We start from the raw sequence: 17,618 nt of genomic DNA, 5'->3' as shown, positions 1-17,618 counted from the left end.
TCGATCCCCGAACACTTTGGTGGAGGGCGATTGTGTTACCACTGCGCCAACCGACCAAACTAATATAGAGATTACATATAAGGATTGGATATACTGCAGAATTTAAGCCCAACAAGCGAAAATGAGGGAGACTAACACCAATAGTATTCAAGGTTGAATATAATATCATGGCGATGTCCGTCTGTCCTTTCGCAAACATTTCATGTTACGGTGTAACATCTCGTTATAATGACATATAATTCCGATATAAGACGTGTTTTGTTATAAAAACACATTCGGTCATGACGAGAATGGCTTACTCATAGCATCACGATATTTTATGTCATAAACCTACAATGGTTGTATATGCCTCCAAAGCCATAGAGGTTTATTCTCTAACAAATATTAACTTGCCGGTGACTTTGATTCGAGAGTCGGGATTTGGGGATGGACGACAATAAATGGGTAGAAACCATAGATATGAATGATACCAGTGAAGACCACGCCCAAATCGGCTACATATCTCGAGGATTACCAGCATCTGAAAATTAACTCCGCTGAAAACCAATTTTTAGATAGTAAAACATGAAGATAAGAAATAGGATTTTATTATTTGCTTTTAACTAGTTTAATATCGGATAGGAGCTTGTTTTCTGCCCACGCGCAACAGGGGTGTTCGCTTGCGCCTTGACGTGCTCAACTGCTATTTCTCCTGTTACGTTTTGATGAGGGGCGAGCATACACCAAACCAACCTCCTCTATGAATAAAAATGATCTATATAACATATCTCGTCATAATTTTCCTCTTTCAGTCAAATATTTAAAGAATACTTAAAAAAACAAGTTATTTATTTGATAAAAATCCGCATGCGTCTAACTCTGATAAGTTAAATTGTATTGTCAGAATTGTGATAAATGCTTGCAAAATCTAACAATAACAAGTAGAACAGATTGAACTCGTTTTTCTTTTGTTTTAGGTTTTTGTCAATAGTTTAGTTTCAATCAGAATAGTTTATGATCTATTTTAGCTGAATCTAACTTACAGGAACAAATATTTCTACACATGTAATTGCATATGGTCTATAAGAACTATGCCGGAAATGTATTGGTATTGAAACGAAACTGTAACACTCAGTCTTAATAACCTCTACACGCTTAATAATTAGGACAGCTTTCTACCAAGATGTATGATGATCCTGATGATTTTGATTTCCCTGCTGTGATTTTTTTTCGTTTCCAGTCAGCAGAATCACGCGTCCCTGATTTATAGTGTTATTAACCTAGCTCCTAATATCTTTATTTTTCTGAAAAGCATCGACATCTCGCAATACAGAGTTTTGACAGATGCAGGGAAATGCAGATTGTGAACATGTTTTTACAGGGTTTAGAGAGATGCAGGTTAATAAAGGTTGAGAGGAAGTTTTAACAGGGTTTAGAGAGAAACAGGTTAATGAAGGTTGAGAGGAAGTTTTAAAAGGGTTTAGAGAGATGCAGGTTAATAAAGGTTGAGGGGAAGTTTTAACAGGGTTTAGAGAGAAACAGGTTAATGCAGATTGTGAAGAAGTTTTAACAGGGTTTAGAGAGATGCAGGTTAATAAAGGTTGAGAGAAAGTTTTAACAGGGTTTAGAGAGAAACAGGTTAATGAATATTGAGAGGAAGTTTTAACAGGGTTAAGAAAGAAACAGGTTAATGAAGGTTGAGTGGAAGTTTTAACAGGGTTTAGAGAGAAACAGGTTAATGAATATTGAGAGGAAGTTTTAACAGGGTTTAGAGAGAAACAGGTTAATGAAGATTGAGAGGAAGTTTTAACAGGGTTTAGAGAGATGCAGGTTAATAAAGGTTGAGAGGAAGTTTTAACAGGGTTTAGAGAGAAACAGGTTAATGCAGATTGTGAAGAAGTTTTAACAGGGTTTAGAGAGATGCAGGTTAATAAAGGTTGAGAGAAAGTTTTAACAGGGTTTAGAGAGAAACAGGTAAATGAATATTGAGAGGAAGTTTTAACAGGGTTTAGAGAGAAACAGGTTAATGAAGGTTGAGTGGAAGTTTTAACAGGGTTTAGAGAGAAACAGGTTAATGCAGATTGTGAAGAAGTTTTAACAGGGTTTAGAGAGATGCAGGTTAATAAAGGTTGAGAGAAAGTTTTAACAGGGTTTAGAGAGAAACAGGTAAATGAATATTGAGAGGAAGTTTTAACAGGGTTTAGAGAGAAACAGGTTAATGAAGGTTGAGTGGAAGTTTTAACAGGGTTTAGAGAGAAACAGGTTAATGAATATTGAGAGGAAGTTTTAACAGGGTTTAGAGAGAAACAGGTTAATGAAGATTGAGAGGAAGTTTTAACAGGGTTTAGAGAGATGCAGGTTAATAAAGGTTGAGAGGAAGTTTTAACAGGGTTTAGAGAGATGCAGATGAATGAAGGTTGAGAGGAAGTTTTAACAGGGTTTAGAGAGATGCAGGTTAATGAATATTGAGAGGAAGTTTTAACAGGGTTTAGAGAGATGCAGGTTAATAAAGGTTGAGAGGAAGTTTTAACAGGGTTTAGAGAGAAACAGGTTAATGAAGGTTGAGTGGAAGTTTTACGGTTGTCCTGGTGATCCCACTGAAAAAATATTTTATTTCTTTGTGTGATATGAAGCTAGTTTCTCTGTTGTTTCTGTTGATGTTTACCTTGTTCTCTTTTTGAGAACGTGGCATTACTTACATGGATTGACCAAGATTTATCTTGCGGGTATCGTTAATGAAACAGACTCTTACTCTTTTTTCCCAAAGTCTGATTACATTACATTTAACAGCACATCAGACGAACTTTTTTCTCAAATCATGTATTTGGAACAGTGCTTTACATTGTTCATTGAGCGATTGATTGAAATGTATTTATACTGGTTTAGAAGCGTCTTAATGACGAATGTCGGTACCGAAACCAAACGAAATGTTTCACGGTGAATTCATCTGGTTAGCGATGTGTTATATAAAAAAATTGTCGGTAGGTAATGCAAAGCTGCCGTTATAGAAAAAAATGTGCTCTTCATCAAAGGTGTTTGTTGGGAGTGTCTGTATGAACAAGATACCAACAGTAGCCAGTTTCTAGTTTCGACAAGCTATCAAGATAACGGCACGATTAACGCGGAAGGATTAGCTATTGGGATATAAGGGCTGTACGGGAGTCGACAAATAACATCATCAGATTTCAATCTTGACATTGGCGCTGCCAACTTTGTAGATAAGTTTGACGTTTTTGTAACAAAGATTCAGACAGCATTGAACCCAAATTCCCACACCCACACCGATTCCTATACCGCGTTAGTGTCAGATAGTGTATGTTGTCAACTGAATTGTTAAAACAAGGCTCATTACAAAATAACGGGGGAAAGCAAGGCATGGGTTGATGTAGCTATACCGGTATCAAATCAACAGATAGACCATCAGCAGGTAGAACACCAACAGATAGACCATCAGCAGGTAGAGCACCAACAGGTACAGCACCAACAGGTAGAACATCAACAGATAGAACACCAACAGGTACAACACCAACAGGTAGACCATTAACAGGTAGAACACCAACAGATAGACCATCAGCAGGTAGAACATCAACAGATAGACCATCAGCAGGTAGAACACCAACAGATAGACCATCAGCAGGTAGAACACCAACAGATAGACCATCAGCAGGTAGAACACCAACAGATAGACCATCAGCAGGTAGAACACCAACAGATAGACCATCAGCAGGTAGAACACCAACAGATAGACCATCAGCAGGTAGAACACCAACAGCTAGAGCACCAACAGGTAGAACACCAACAGATAGACCATCAGCAGGTAGAACACCAACAGATAGACCATCAGCAGGTAGAACACCAACAGATAGACCATCAGCAGGTAGAACACCAACAGATAGACCATCAGCAGGTAGAACACCAACAGCTAGAGCACCAACAGGTAGAACATCAGGATCCGCAGCCACGGTTGAAAATCTAACGTGTGTGGTCTCTAACACCAACGGTTTGTGATCACAGACCGCCCTGTGCTGTTTTGTGGTTGTATTCTTTTGTAAAACACTTTATCCAATCGCTGTGGAGCAGTTCGTAGATTTAGTTCAGCATTTTTAGATACAATGTAAATCTATAGAACACTGTTGAAACGTCTCTTAATTAACTACTAACACCTGACCTATTCACACACGTAAGACATAAAAAAACGAGAAAGTTGTGACATTCGTTAACAAGACGTCACAGCCCATTAATTACAACGCCACGCCATCTTGACTGTAATTAGCCGTGATGAAGAGACTTGATGGACTCTGGACATTCATTGGGTACGGCAATGGCTGTACCTACACTCCCGGTGTTATAGTCTTTGATCCTGAAACCATTGACGTTTGCATGGTTACTCAGAAATAACACCATTAACTATGACACACGTTTTCTCTGACCGAATAAAAATGTGGTTTTACCGTGAATCACAACAAAAATACCCTCCTCTTCGAAACCACTTCACATTTCGGAGGGAAATCGCTTCAGGAATACTGTCTCATGTTGTATCATCGGTATTCAGATTGCAATGTGACTTCCTTAAGTCAATGTGTTCTCGATATCTCGAAAGAGTTTATATTCTTTTAAGTTATTGAAGTGTTTGTGTTCTCGATTAAGAAAAACATCCCAGGTAGGGCCTAAGATATGTAAATTATATTGACTTTTTTCTACTTGTGATAAAACGGCAAGTAATCAAATACAAATTCTCAATATTCTGGTACAAAACTTATTACTTTATTACCCGGACAACTGATGTGTCGTTATACAATTGTGTCACTCTCATACGGGTATGAAAAATTATAGAAATGTAAAAAATTCTGCCTGCATTTGTGTGCTTGACAGTATTAATATATATCCGCAATGTTTTTAGAACTATTACATTTAAAACAACATTTTTATGATATGTGCGAATGATACATTACATTGAAATCCGTGACAAATGAAAACTGCATATTAATTCGAAATTCAGTTGTACCATTTTTCAAATGATTAGATATACACATGTACGTGAGTATCTGATTCAAAACTCATTTTGTTTCCTTCCCTGCTTTGCTTTTACCAAAATATGATTGATCAAAACAACACTGTCCTGAAACCTTTTACTCCAAATATACAAATGTGTACATTCTGAATAAGTAACAGAAGTACAATAACAGGGGGTGGGGGTAGGGGTTTGGGGGGATATTGACTCACCAAACACGACCGACACACGTTTTTCTAATATTGGAATAAATGTATAGAGAACGCGCAGGGTTGTTTTGTTACCGGTCTGGTTCGATGATGGAGAAACCAATATTATCTCCGACTATGACCCACACCAACTACACAGCCTTGAGTGGCATGAACTATGAACTAATTAAGGTGGGAGGGGGAGGGGAGGCGAATTGGGTTTCACTGACCAGGTGAGTAAGTTGCACTTGGCTCAGTGCCGCCCCCGCGGATGAGTAACCCTGAGCGGGTGCGCTGCCGGGCAGCAGGTGAAACAATTTGGCCCTCAGCCTATATTCTCTGAAGAGTTCTCACCATCTGTTGTATTCATCATCCGATGTCCAATGTCTGGCTTTCGATTCGGTTTTGTTTACTTTCTCACGAATTCTAAGCGTACAGATGACATAATACTGGGTGTTTTTGTGTGAATTCCCGCTGTCAGTGGCCAGGATAATATAAACACACAGGCCATTATGAGCAGAATAAAGGGGTTGATATGCTTTAGTCAGCAATCCATTTTCTAATGTCTTTTGATTTTTAAAACAACAAAATGGCGGTGTTTATTCTGTATGGTGACAATATAACTGCTACAAACAAATAACATATGCTATTTTGTAAAACAGCATCGTTTCCTAAATTTTAACTGTCGGCATTAGTCAGAATGGCAGAACAAGGCCATCTCCAATTTCATATATCATAAATACTTAGTTATTACGTATCAAGGCCAATGGAAATTCCTTTATGTAATGAATTTTCCGGAAGTGGCTAACTACATGTAAGTTCAAGATAAAAACTTATTCAAAATGTCGGTATGTTATACATGTTTACCGTTCTAAGAATCAGTTTTGAACGGTAAACACTGTAACACAATTTCTTGTGAAATATAAGAATTTATCGATTTGATAAAAGCTTATATCATCACTGCAGTGATGAGATAAGACATCTTATTTACAAATCTTATCATTGTTAGTAATAATATAACTTTTTCAGTGATATAACTTTCCTAGTATAGACCAATCAAGACGATGCTTTCTAGTCACTGCATTGAAATCGGCCAATTTAGTTTTTCGGACGCCAATTTCCATCAATTAATTCCATTCTGCATTACTGCTTTTCTCTAATTTGGTCCATAAAACAGTTTTGTAAGCAATTTTTACCAGATAACTACATAAAGTTGTAAAATTCAACATAAAGCAGCATTTTCAAAATGGCGTCGTATTGTTGTCAAGTATAACGTCAAACTTTCAAACGTCAAGGAGCGCGCGAATATTTCCCGGACATTTTTAATACCGCTTTATCTTATGTTTAGATCGGCTTTTTCATTTGTTTTTCCTTTGAAATGTAATAAAATAAACTTTAATGCTTTCACGTTAACTATAATGTATTTTCACTCGTATGACAGAATATATACGACGTTTAACGGGAAACTACGAAATATTCTCTACATATTTCACTGCCAAAATATACTGTGATAAATGATCTTTTTTAATATGAAACAAGATATTCCTTGTACAGAAAGGCAGTTTTTAAAGTTTTTGTTTGTTCTATAATTGATGATGATATGATGATTTGTTTTGTTGTAGACTGATTTGGAACCACATACCCCACAAGAATCTCAGCGGAAGCTTCGATGTTTAAAATGTGCTGACAGGTGTCCAGGTTTGGACACCCATTACTGGAGGTAACGTCTTTTTAGGGTGCAGGGTGTGGGAAACAGTGCATGTATCAATTCAAACGGTTTTCGTTATGTGATAATTCTTTAATCCAAAATTTCTAGTTTTGGGTAACACCTTCACAACATTTTCGATATCCCAAATGAAACACGCGGTGTTATTTCTAATTACTCTCTTAATTCAAATGTCCGATAATTTTTCGAAATCTTAAGATTACGTGAGAATGTTTTTAAAAACTAAATATATAAAACTAAGAAAAAAGTTGGATATGGTACAGAATGAAGCGTATTTCTCCTATATTTAAGCATAAATTGAATGCATCAGAACTGCAACAAATTTTCTGGTGTAATATACAGAGTTGTATTGTCAGCCTTGACGCGTGTACTTTTAAGCAAAACCTCACTGTATTAGCAGTATTTAAGATGGCTTAACATGCATCGTTAGTGAAGAGATAAACAATTTTATTTCAATTTATTTTCGATTTGGTTTTGTGTATTTTTGGTGTTGATTACGTGAGTCAGCTGGAAATCACGTGATAACTAGAAGAGTGACGTTATTGTAGACAATGACAGTGTTTGTACAGGGGAGACGGAAGCTGTTATACGTGGAAATACTCTCATCTATATAGCTGTGAAATTTTGGGTTTGAAATTCTCCATTCTTATCTTTGAAAGAAATATGTTTGTTTTAGCTCTGAGAGTATATGAAACATTTTATAAATAGCCTCATAAAGAATAAAGATAATTGTTCGTTACAGATAATATACGTAGTTCTGGCAGAACTTTAGCTTATCGCTCTGAAACAAACTCCGCGCCCATGTACATGTGTTTGTTGGTTTTACTTGGGACTATTGAAAGCAGTTCTTAACAATTTCTGAATAAATTTGAGCTGACCAATATTATAAAGGATGAATTTGCGTCTGTTGCTACAATCTTTGACATTCATACATATATATAGATATATGTACGTACGTGTATTTGCAATACAAAATATTGGAAACATATAAGTGTATGCTCATTGGATTGGGTTGTTAACTTAGCTTCACGTGAAAAATTGACTCAATTGTTGCTGTAGAAAATTGTACCTTGGACCTGTATCGGTATTGAACACAAAGAAACGTGTCATCTCTACAAAAAAATACTGATATTATATGTACGTTGCTAGCCACCTAAAATAAATAATAATTTAATGATAATAATAGATAAATAAACAAAATACAAAACAAACATATATATATATACATATATAATTTTGATATTGCCGACCATTTCTGCTCCAGCGAACACAATCTTCATCTCACATTGATGTCGATGGATGAATGTTCGTTATGTTAGTATTGACTTAAAATCCGACTAAAGATTAACCGTTAAACCAACTCAAAGCACCAGCAGAAATATCAAACTTTGTGAATTTATTCATATTAAAACTCTGAAGGGAATTAAAATTAAATGTAAAAACATTTTTCTACAAATTATTTTTCTTCTCTGTAAAATTTTACGGTGGTTTATATATAGATAATAGAAATAACACAGGTCCTATATGCCTTTTATTATATTTCATGCTAGTTTTTAACATGCATGAAAAATGCGTTATATAAGTACTCTGCATATCTAATGATGGCATCTATACTTAGTTTGGTTATACCATAAAAAAATCATAACGGTTAGACTGCTTACATTTTGTGTTAAAACACACGAAAGTTCATATGGCTGAACATGATATTGTGCAGATGGTATGTGTTAAAAACCCAGATTATTTAAAAGTTTTCATTATTATCACTGAAAATGCATTCTCTTATCTTCTCACCATGAGTCAGGCTATTCATCATAAAATGACACACCATATGCCTAAAGATTTGTGATGTTTAATATCTTTTATTAGGATATCTAGGGTACATTTTTCCTCAGTCACTAAAACATTCCTGTCAGTATTTTGTTAGGATATTTATGGTCCATTTCTTTTCAGTCACTAAAACATTCCTGTCAGTGTTTTATTAGGATATCTAGGGTATACAATCTTCTTCAGTCTCTAAAACATTTGTTATTGTCAGTGTTTTATTAGAATATTTTTGGTACATTCTTCCTCGGTCTCTAAAACATTCCTGTCAGTGTTTTATTAGGATATCTAGGGTATACAATCTTCTTCAGTCTCTAAAACATTTGTTATTGTCAGTGTTTTATTAGAATATTTTTGGTACATTCTTCCTCAGTCACTAAAACATTCCTGTCAGTGTTTTATTAGGATATCTAGGGTATACAATCTTCTTCAGTCTCTAAAACATTTGTTATTGTCAGTGTTTTATTAGAATATTTTTGGTACATTCTTCCTCAGTCACTAAAACATTCCTGTCAGTGTTTTATTAGGATATCTAGGGTATACAATCTTCTTCAGTCTCTAAAACATTTGTTATTGTCAGTGTTTTATTAGAATATTTTTGGTACATTCTTCCTCGGTCTCTAAAACATTCCTGTCAGTGTTTTATTAGGATATCTAGGGTATACAATCTTCTTCAGTCTCTAAAACATTTGTTATTGTCAGTGTTTTATTAGAATATTTTTGGTACATTCTTCCTCGGTCTCTAAAACATTCCTGTCAGTGTTTTATTAGGATATCTAGGGTATACAATCTTCTTCAGTCTCTAAAACATTTGTTATTGTCAGTGTTTTATTAGAATATTTTTGGTACATTCTTCCTCAGTCACTAAAACATTCATGTCAGTGTTTTATTAGGATATCTAGGGTATACAATCTTCTTCAGTCTCTAAAACATTTGTTATTGTCAGTGTTTTATTAGAATATTTTTGGTACATTCTTCCTCGGTCTCTAAAACATTCCTGTCAGTGTTTTATTAGGATATCTAGGGTATACAATCTTCTTCAGTCTCTAAAACATTTGTTATTGTCAGTGTTTTATTAGAATATTTTTGGTACATTCTTCCTCGGTCTCTAAAACATTCCTGTCAGTGTTTTATTAGGATATCTAGGGTATACAATCTTCTTCAGTCGCTAAAACATTTGTTATTGTCAGTGTTTTATTAGAATAGTTTTGGTACATTCTTCCTCAGTCACTAAAACATTCATGTCAGTGTTTTATTAGGATATCTAGGGTATACAATCTTCTTCAGTCTCTAAAACATTTGTTATTGTCAGTGTTTTATTAGAATATTTTTGGTACATTCTTCCTCAGTCACTAAAACATTCCTTTCAATGTTTTATTATGACATTTAGGGTCCATTCTTCTTTAGTCTCTAAAACGTTTGTAATTGTCAGTGTTTTGTTAGGATATTTAAGGTCCATTTCCATTTAGTCCATTTGAATTAACATAAATCAAATAAATTGAGAAGCTATTATTTCAGTAACAACTTATTTCATCACCGGCATGCTATCAATTTTAAGAATGTCTTATTAATGTTTCAATAAGACCTTTTTGTTCATATAAAAAAATGACATGGATAGACATGTAAACAGTCAATTGTACGATTTATGGCCCTTGATGTCGATATATGATACTTAAATTCACATTTTGATGAGCCAATAATTTGATAACAAAGCTAAAACGATATTTTATTATCGATGTGGATGGTTCATCAGTGTAACAGCCAGCAACAGCCATGTTTTGTGTTGTTTTTGAAACAAAATACTTGTTGTACCAGTAGTGCACTATCGAATTCGAATCTGATAGTGTATTTGGAAAGTAATCTGTTGTGCTTTTTCGTTCTAAAAGAATTTAAAAGAGTCAAGTTTTTGAATCAAAGTGGCTTTGTCATTTAGACTTAGAAATTAAAGAAGCATGCTGATTAAAGCTGCAGTCTCGCAGTCTTCAGCTGATGTTTAGCCTAAACCAAAAAAACATTTCTTGAATTTTTTTCTTCACTGATTTTTTACGATTTTGAAACATTTAAATGTAATTAAATCTAGTCGAGTGTGGAACTCTCACCTATGGATAACTTGAAATATCAAAGATGACTTGAATTTGGTGTGGTTTGAAACGTCTGTTTAGGCTCGGATATCCCTTTGAATCAAAGAATGCAATGTGGATTAAAAAATTAAAAACAAAACAAAAACAAACAAACAAACAAACAAACAAACAAACAAACAAACAAACAAACAAACAAACAAAAACCGATGGAACAGATGACTACAAAGGGTAAGTAGTATCGATGTTCCGTGAAAAGAAAAATGTGTCCTACTAGCCTAATATCAGGTTTGATATTTATTATCTGTAGTAATGTTAGATAACATGTCGGTTGACAACATATTATCTTCGCATACCGGTCATGATTTGTCAAACTCATATACGGCTGAACTGACACATTTTAGTTCTTTCAAAACATCTCAAACCACAAGTGGATATATGCAGTGTGATGTGAACGGAAGAGCTTGCAAGTCAGGTAAATAGAATTTCTATCTCAGAAAAAAAGTGAAATGGTTTAAAATAACAAATATTAAGGTTTGGAAAGGTTAATGAAGCTTTGCTCTCTGATTCTAAAATGCGGATAGTCAATAAAAATGTAGATATATCGATAATATCATTCTTACTGGATGTTATACGGTGGGTCGTGTTTTGGAATATAAAATGGTACAAATATATCGAATACTCCAAATTTGTTCCTTTGCTTACGTTAATATATGAAATTTATCTTTACAGAAAAATATGTAAGCATTGTCGATGTTCTCGAGAGGATCATGACCTCCAACCTCCTGAGGAGAAGGATTCTCAGCCAATCAATCTGCTGTTTGATTCGCTGCCGCGGCACGGCGACCAATCAGATGTGTTACAACGGCTCGAGCGACTTAACATTGACGATTCGGCGGCCTTGACCCAAATATGTGGTCCAGACAATGATATCGTGCTTGCAAGGATCATATCAGAAAATTTGGTATGAGAGAAATAAACAAACTGATTAAAGATATATTTCTAATTTATTTACTGTGAATATTGTTTTATTTACTGTAAAAGTCTTCGAGTGGTCTGTGACTTGGATGGAAGAAAACATTGTTGTACCGCTTGATATTGTATTGTTTCTTTAGTAGATCCCAGTAAATGAAATCAGAAAAGTTTTGACAAGTTTCAGTTTACCTTAAATATTCCAAAAGTGAAAAAGATTAACTAGGATGTTTATGTACAAACGTATGGAATTGTTTATACGCGTCATGAATTTGTTATGTTTAAAATTATATATGAATAAATGATGATATCCACATTAAAATGAATTATAATGAATAATGTTTTTGTAGAGGTCACAGAAATACATCGCCATGCTTCCAAAGGACAAACAAATGTTTGCTGCTCAGCTCAGGAGAAGACAACTCCAGAAACAACTTCCGCTTCATGACCTCCACCAGAAATTTTGTAACAGTCTATCGGAAACAGAAATGCAGAAATTCCAAAAGTTTACGAATAAAAGGCGATTAAAAGCAGCGGGCATCGGTCAGATACGTGACTTACCAAAATCCGGAGAACAAGTGAGTAGCAATCTAACTGTACAGCTGGGTAGGTTAATGCGAAATATACAGTATACATATCGAACATATTTTTGATAGATACGTATCGGCGAAAGACCATTTGCATAGTTGCTCTATTTATCAATTTTCTCTGTTAATATTTGTACAAGAGTTTTGTCAGAACAAGTAGTTTTCATCCAGTGAAAGTAAAAAGCTAGTTAGTCAGAAGACTTTTTTACTATATATACCATCTCCAAATGGATACAAACTTTTCTATATATACCCTCTCCAAGTGGATACATACTTCTTTTCTATATATACCCTCTCCAAGTGGATACAGACTTTTTCTATATATACCCTCTCCAAGTGGATACAGACTTTTCTATATATACCATCTCCAAGTGGATACAGACTTTTCTATATATACCCTCTCCAAGTGGATACATACTTCTTTTCTATATATACCCTCTCCAAGTGGATACAGACTTTTTCTATATATACCCTCTCCAAGTGGATACAGACTTTTCTATATATACCCTCTCCAAGTGGATACAGACTTTTCTATATATACCCTCTCCAAGTGAATAGAGACTTTTCTATATATACCCTCTCCAAGTGGATACAGACTTTTCTATATATACCCTCTCCAAGTGGATAGAGACTTTTTCTATATATACCCTCTCCAAGTGGATAGAGACTTTTCTATGTATACCCTCTCCAAGTGGATAGAGACTTTTTTATATATACCCTCTCCAAGTAGATACAGAATTTTTCTATATATACCCTCTCCCAGTGGATACAGACTTTTCTATATATACCCTCTCCAAGTGGATACATACTTCTTTTCTATATATACCCTCTCCAAATGGATACAGACTTTTTCTATATATACCCTCTCCAAATGGATAGAGACTTTTCTATATATACCCTCTCCAAGTGAATAGAGACTTTTCTATATATACCCTCTCCAAGTGGATACAGACTTTTCTATATATACCCTCTCCAAGTGGATACAGACTTTTTCTATATATACCCTCTCCAAGTGGATACAGACTTTTCTATATATACCCTCTCCAAGTGGATACAGACTTTTCTATATATACCCTCTCCAAGTGGATACAGACTTTTCTATATATACACTCTCCAAGTAGATACAGAATTTTTCTATATATACCCTCTCCCAGTGGATACAGACTTTTCTATATATACCCTCTCCAAGTGGATACATACTTCTTTTCTATATACCCTCTCCAAGTGGATACAGACTTTTTCTATATATACCCTCTCCAAATGGATAGAGACTTTTCTATATATACCCTCTCCAAGTGAATAGAGACTTTTCTATATATACCCTCTCCAAGTGGATACAGACTTTTCTATATATACCCTCTCCAAGTGGATACAGACTTTTTCTATATATACCCTCTCCAAGTGGATACAGACTTTTCTATATATACCCTCTCCAAGTGGATACAGACTTTTCTATATATACCCTCTCCAAGTGGATACAGACTTTTCTATATATACACTCTCCAAGTGGATACAGGTATCTTTTCTATATATACCCTCTCCAAGTGGATACATACTTTTCTATATATACCCTCTCCAAGTGGATACATACTTCTTTTCTATATATACCCTCTCCAAGTGGATACAAACTTTCTATATATACCCTCTCCAAGTGGATGGAGACTTTTCTATATATACCATCTCCAAGTGGATACAGACTTTTTCTATATGTACCCTCTCCAAGTGGATACAGACCTTTTTTCCATTTATACCCTCTCCACGTGCATCTAGCCCCCCTATTAGTTTACAGTATACAGTTTATATATTTGCCTACAAGTATAGCCTATATATTTATCTACATGTATAGCCATTTTTTTCTTTTTTTTTTTTTTTCCTTTTTTGATTTGATTTTAAAGATTTATTTTGTTTCGTTGTTTTATGCTACGTATTCCAGACATCGGGACGATACAAACGTCTGTTTTAAACATCGCAACACTTGCCCATCTTTGTTTTCTTTCAAAACCAGTTTAGATTAAATCTTGACACACACGTACCTTTACTTAAGCTCCTATGCACGCTTAATTGACCACGCCTTGCGTATGACGTCACAAATGTGTGTGTGCTTGAATGGCTCATAGGACTTGCCCATCGACCTTACCATAATGCTGAATTCCTTGTGAGTGGAAAACCTATAAATAACTATCTGTAGATGCTTATCACCTGTCTGGGCCGCTTTACTCAGTCAGATGAGGTTTGATAACAGCATGCAGTTTCCCTCAAACTGCACTAAGTGCCCCGAATTTAAAACCCTCACTTTGAATATTATTTTTTTAAATCTTATTGCAAGGCTGTTGTCGCTTCTCCTATAAAATTATGGATTTAAACGGTTATTTCTTACATTTAAAGAAATATCTCGGATTCCCGAACTTTTACCTATACTCTAAATCCCTTGACTGACCTGCATGAGGTCTTCATTCATGATGAGCTGGGTTTTTTTTTACTTTATAAATTGCCTCATTAGAAAGACAAATTAATCTATGTCTGCCGATTCATTTAATTCTACAAAAGCCGGTTGGACACACATGCATTAGATATGTTATTTTCGCGTTAATACTCGAGTCTTTCAGTACATCTTGGTCTTGAGAGGAAGATTTTTAATTTGTTGCCAGTACATCTCCAACGAACGAAAACTCCTGCAGAACGTTAAAAATTGCTTCATGGGTTTCTGAGAATTCGGAAAGGTGAATTGTTAACAGACGCACAACGAAGGACAAAACGCAATTAGAAACAGTAACTCGAAACATATTACCTTATAAAATTCAATGTGACTTCTAAGTTTTCTCAAGTTATTTAGAAAAATGTGTGTCATTTATATGATCAGTTGTATCGTCTTTGCAAAAACCAAAACCTAAGGCACCTTCATATTAACTGCTGTGTAGCTTACAGCAGGTAGATGCGATATCCCATATGGATAAATGTATGCAAATTACTGACTGTTTAAATACTCTGACCAGGTCCGTGGACTAAATAAAAGTGACAGGCCAGTTATCTCTATCCTGGTACCTAATGTTATACCCTTTCACCATGAAAACTCGTCGTTTGATTACTTCAACATTAAGAAGTAAGGCAAACTAATAAGGAAAAAGACAAGTCCAAGTTTCTGTGTAAAATAATAATAATAATAATAAAGTCACCTGTCCTTCATTTCTTCTTTGCTGTGGAATGACATTCTATTGTGACCCATAGAGGTAATATCTTTCCCTTACGGAACGAAAGAGATAGGATGTGTTTATTTGTATTTGTGTAACAGCCCCAAACAAAGCACTCTATGGTTCTAAGAAGTATAGTTCAACATTACCTGAACTTGTAAGTCGTTTGAGTGCTGTTCGGAGGTATTGATGTTCAGTTGTATCAGAATCTTTGGAATCCTGTGCTAAGTACTACCTTGTCTTTAAATTCAAATACTGACACGATATTCAAAATATACAATACAGATATTGAAATTCTGAAAATTATTAAACTTTGGGGTTAGAGGACATTTAGTTTCTGAAATTTCGTTCGACCAATTCTTATTTTCCGCGATCATCTCTTAGGCTTCTGGATTTAGGTTCTCGCAATCACTGATGTCCATAGAACGACGAAACAGCTGTATGATGTACCATCACTGAAGTCCTGGAAGGACGAAACAGCTGTATGATGTACCATCACTGATGTCCATAGAACGAGGAAACAGCTGTATGATGTACCATCACTGATGTCCATAGAAGGACGAAACAGCTGTATGATGTACCATCACTGATGTCCATAGAACGAGGAAACAGCTGTATGATGTACCATCACTGATGTCCATAGAACGACGAAACAGCTGTATGATGTACCATCACTGACGTCTTGGAAGGACGAAACAGCTGTATGATGTACCATCACTGATGTCCATAGAAGGACGAAACAGCTGTATGATGTACCATCACTGAAGTCCTGGAAGGACGAAACAGCTGTATGATGTACCATCACTGAAGTCCTGGAAGGACGAAACAGCTGTATGATGTACCATCACTGACGTCCTGGAAGGACGAAACAGCTGTATGATGTACCATCACTGACGTCCTGGAAGGACGAAACAGCTGTATGATGTACCATCACTGACGTCCTGGAAGGACGAAACAGCTGTATGATGTACCATCACTGACGTCCTGGAAGGACGAAACAGCTGTATGATGTACCATCACTGAAGTCCTGGAAGGACGAAACAGCTGTATGATGTAGCATCACTGATGTCCATAGAACGAGGAAACAGCTGTATGATGTAGCATCACTGATGTCTATAGAACGAGGAAACAGCTGTATGATGTACCATCACTGACGTCCTGGAAGGACGAAACAGCTGTATGATGTACCATCACTGAAGTCCTGGAAGGACGAAACAGCTGTATGATGTACCATCACTGATGTCCATAGAACGAGGAAACAGCGGTATGATGTACCATCACTGATGTCCTGGAAGGACGAAACAGCTGTATGATGTAGCATCACTGATGTCCATAGAACGAGGAAACAGCTATATGATGTAGCATCACTGATGTCCATAGAACGAGGAAACAGCTGTATGATGTAGCATCACTGATGTCCATAGAACGAGGAAACAGCTGTATGATGTAGCATCACTGATGTCCATAGAACGACGAAACAGCTGTATGATGTACCATCACTGACGTCCTGGAAGGACGAAACAGCTGTATGATGTACCATCACCGACGTCCTGGAAGGACGAAACAGCTGTATGATGTAGCATCACTGATGTCCATAGAACGAGGAAACAGCTGTATGATGTAGCATCACTGATGTCCATAGAACGACGAAACAGCTGTATGATGTAGCATCACTGATGTCCATAGAACGAGGAAACAGCTGTATGATGTAGTAACTGATGTCCATAGAACGACGAAACAGCTGTATGATGTACCATCACTGATGTCCATAGAACGAGGAAACAGCTGTATGATGTACCATCACTGATGTCCATAGAACGAGGAAACAGCTGTATGATGTACCATCACTGACGTCCTGGAAGGACGAAACAGCTGTATGATGTACCATCACTGATGTCCATAGAACGAGGAAACAGCTGTATGATGTAGCATCACTGATGTCCATAGAACGAGGAAACAGCTGTATGATGTACCATCACTGATGTCCATAGAACGAGGAAACAGCTGTATGATGTAGCATCACTGATGTCCATAGAACGAGGAAACAGCTGTATGATGTACCATCACT

General features: G+C 35.9%; 1 protein-coding gene across 1 annotated transcript in view; it reads left to right on the top strand.

The window, feature by feature from the left end:
- LOC132563189 (testin-like) overlaps positions 1–17,618 on the top strand; it is a 33,925-nt gene that overhangs the window by 9,630 nt on the left and 6,677 nt on the right. The window contains exons 2-4 of the mRNA XM_060227941.1: positions 6,801–6,898; positions 11,536–11,767; positions 12,126–12,353. Coding sequence (XP_060083924.1) covers positions 6,801–6,898; positions 11,536–11,767; positions 12,126–12,353 — 558 coding nt within the window. The remainder of the gene's footprint in view (positions 1–6,800; positions 6,899–11,535; positions 11,768–12,125; positions 12,354–17,618) is intronic.

This window comes from Ylistrum balloti, unplaced genomic scaffold, assembly GCF_031769215.1.
Source record: "Ylistrum balloti isolate Yb309-2 unplaced genomic scaffold, AGI_CSIRO_Ybal_v1 Utg371632, whole genome shotgun sequence".
Lineage (NCBI taxonomy): Eukaryota > Metazoa > Mollusca > Bivalvia > Pectinida > Pectinidae > Ylistrum > Ylistrum balloti.
This window is presented reverse-complemented; position numbering and strand designations above follow the sequence as displayed.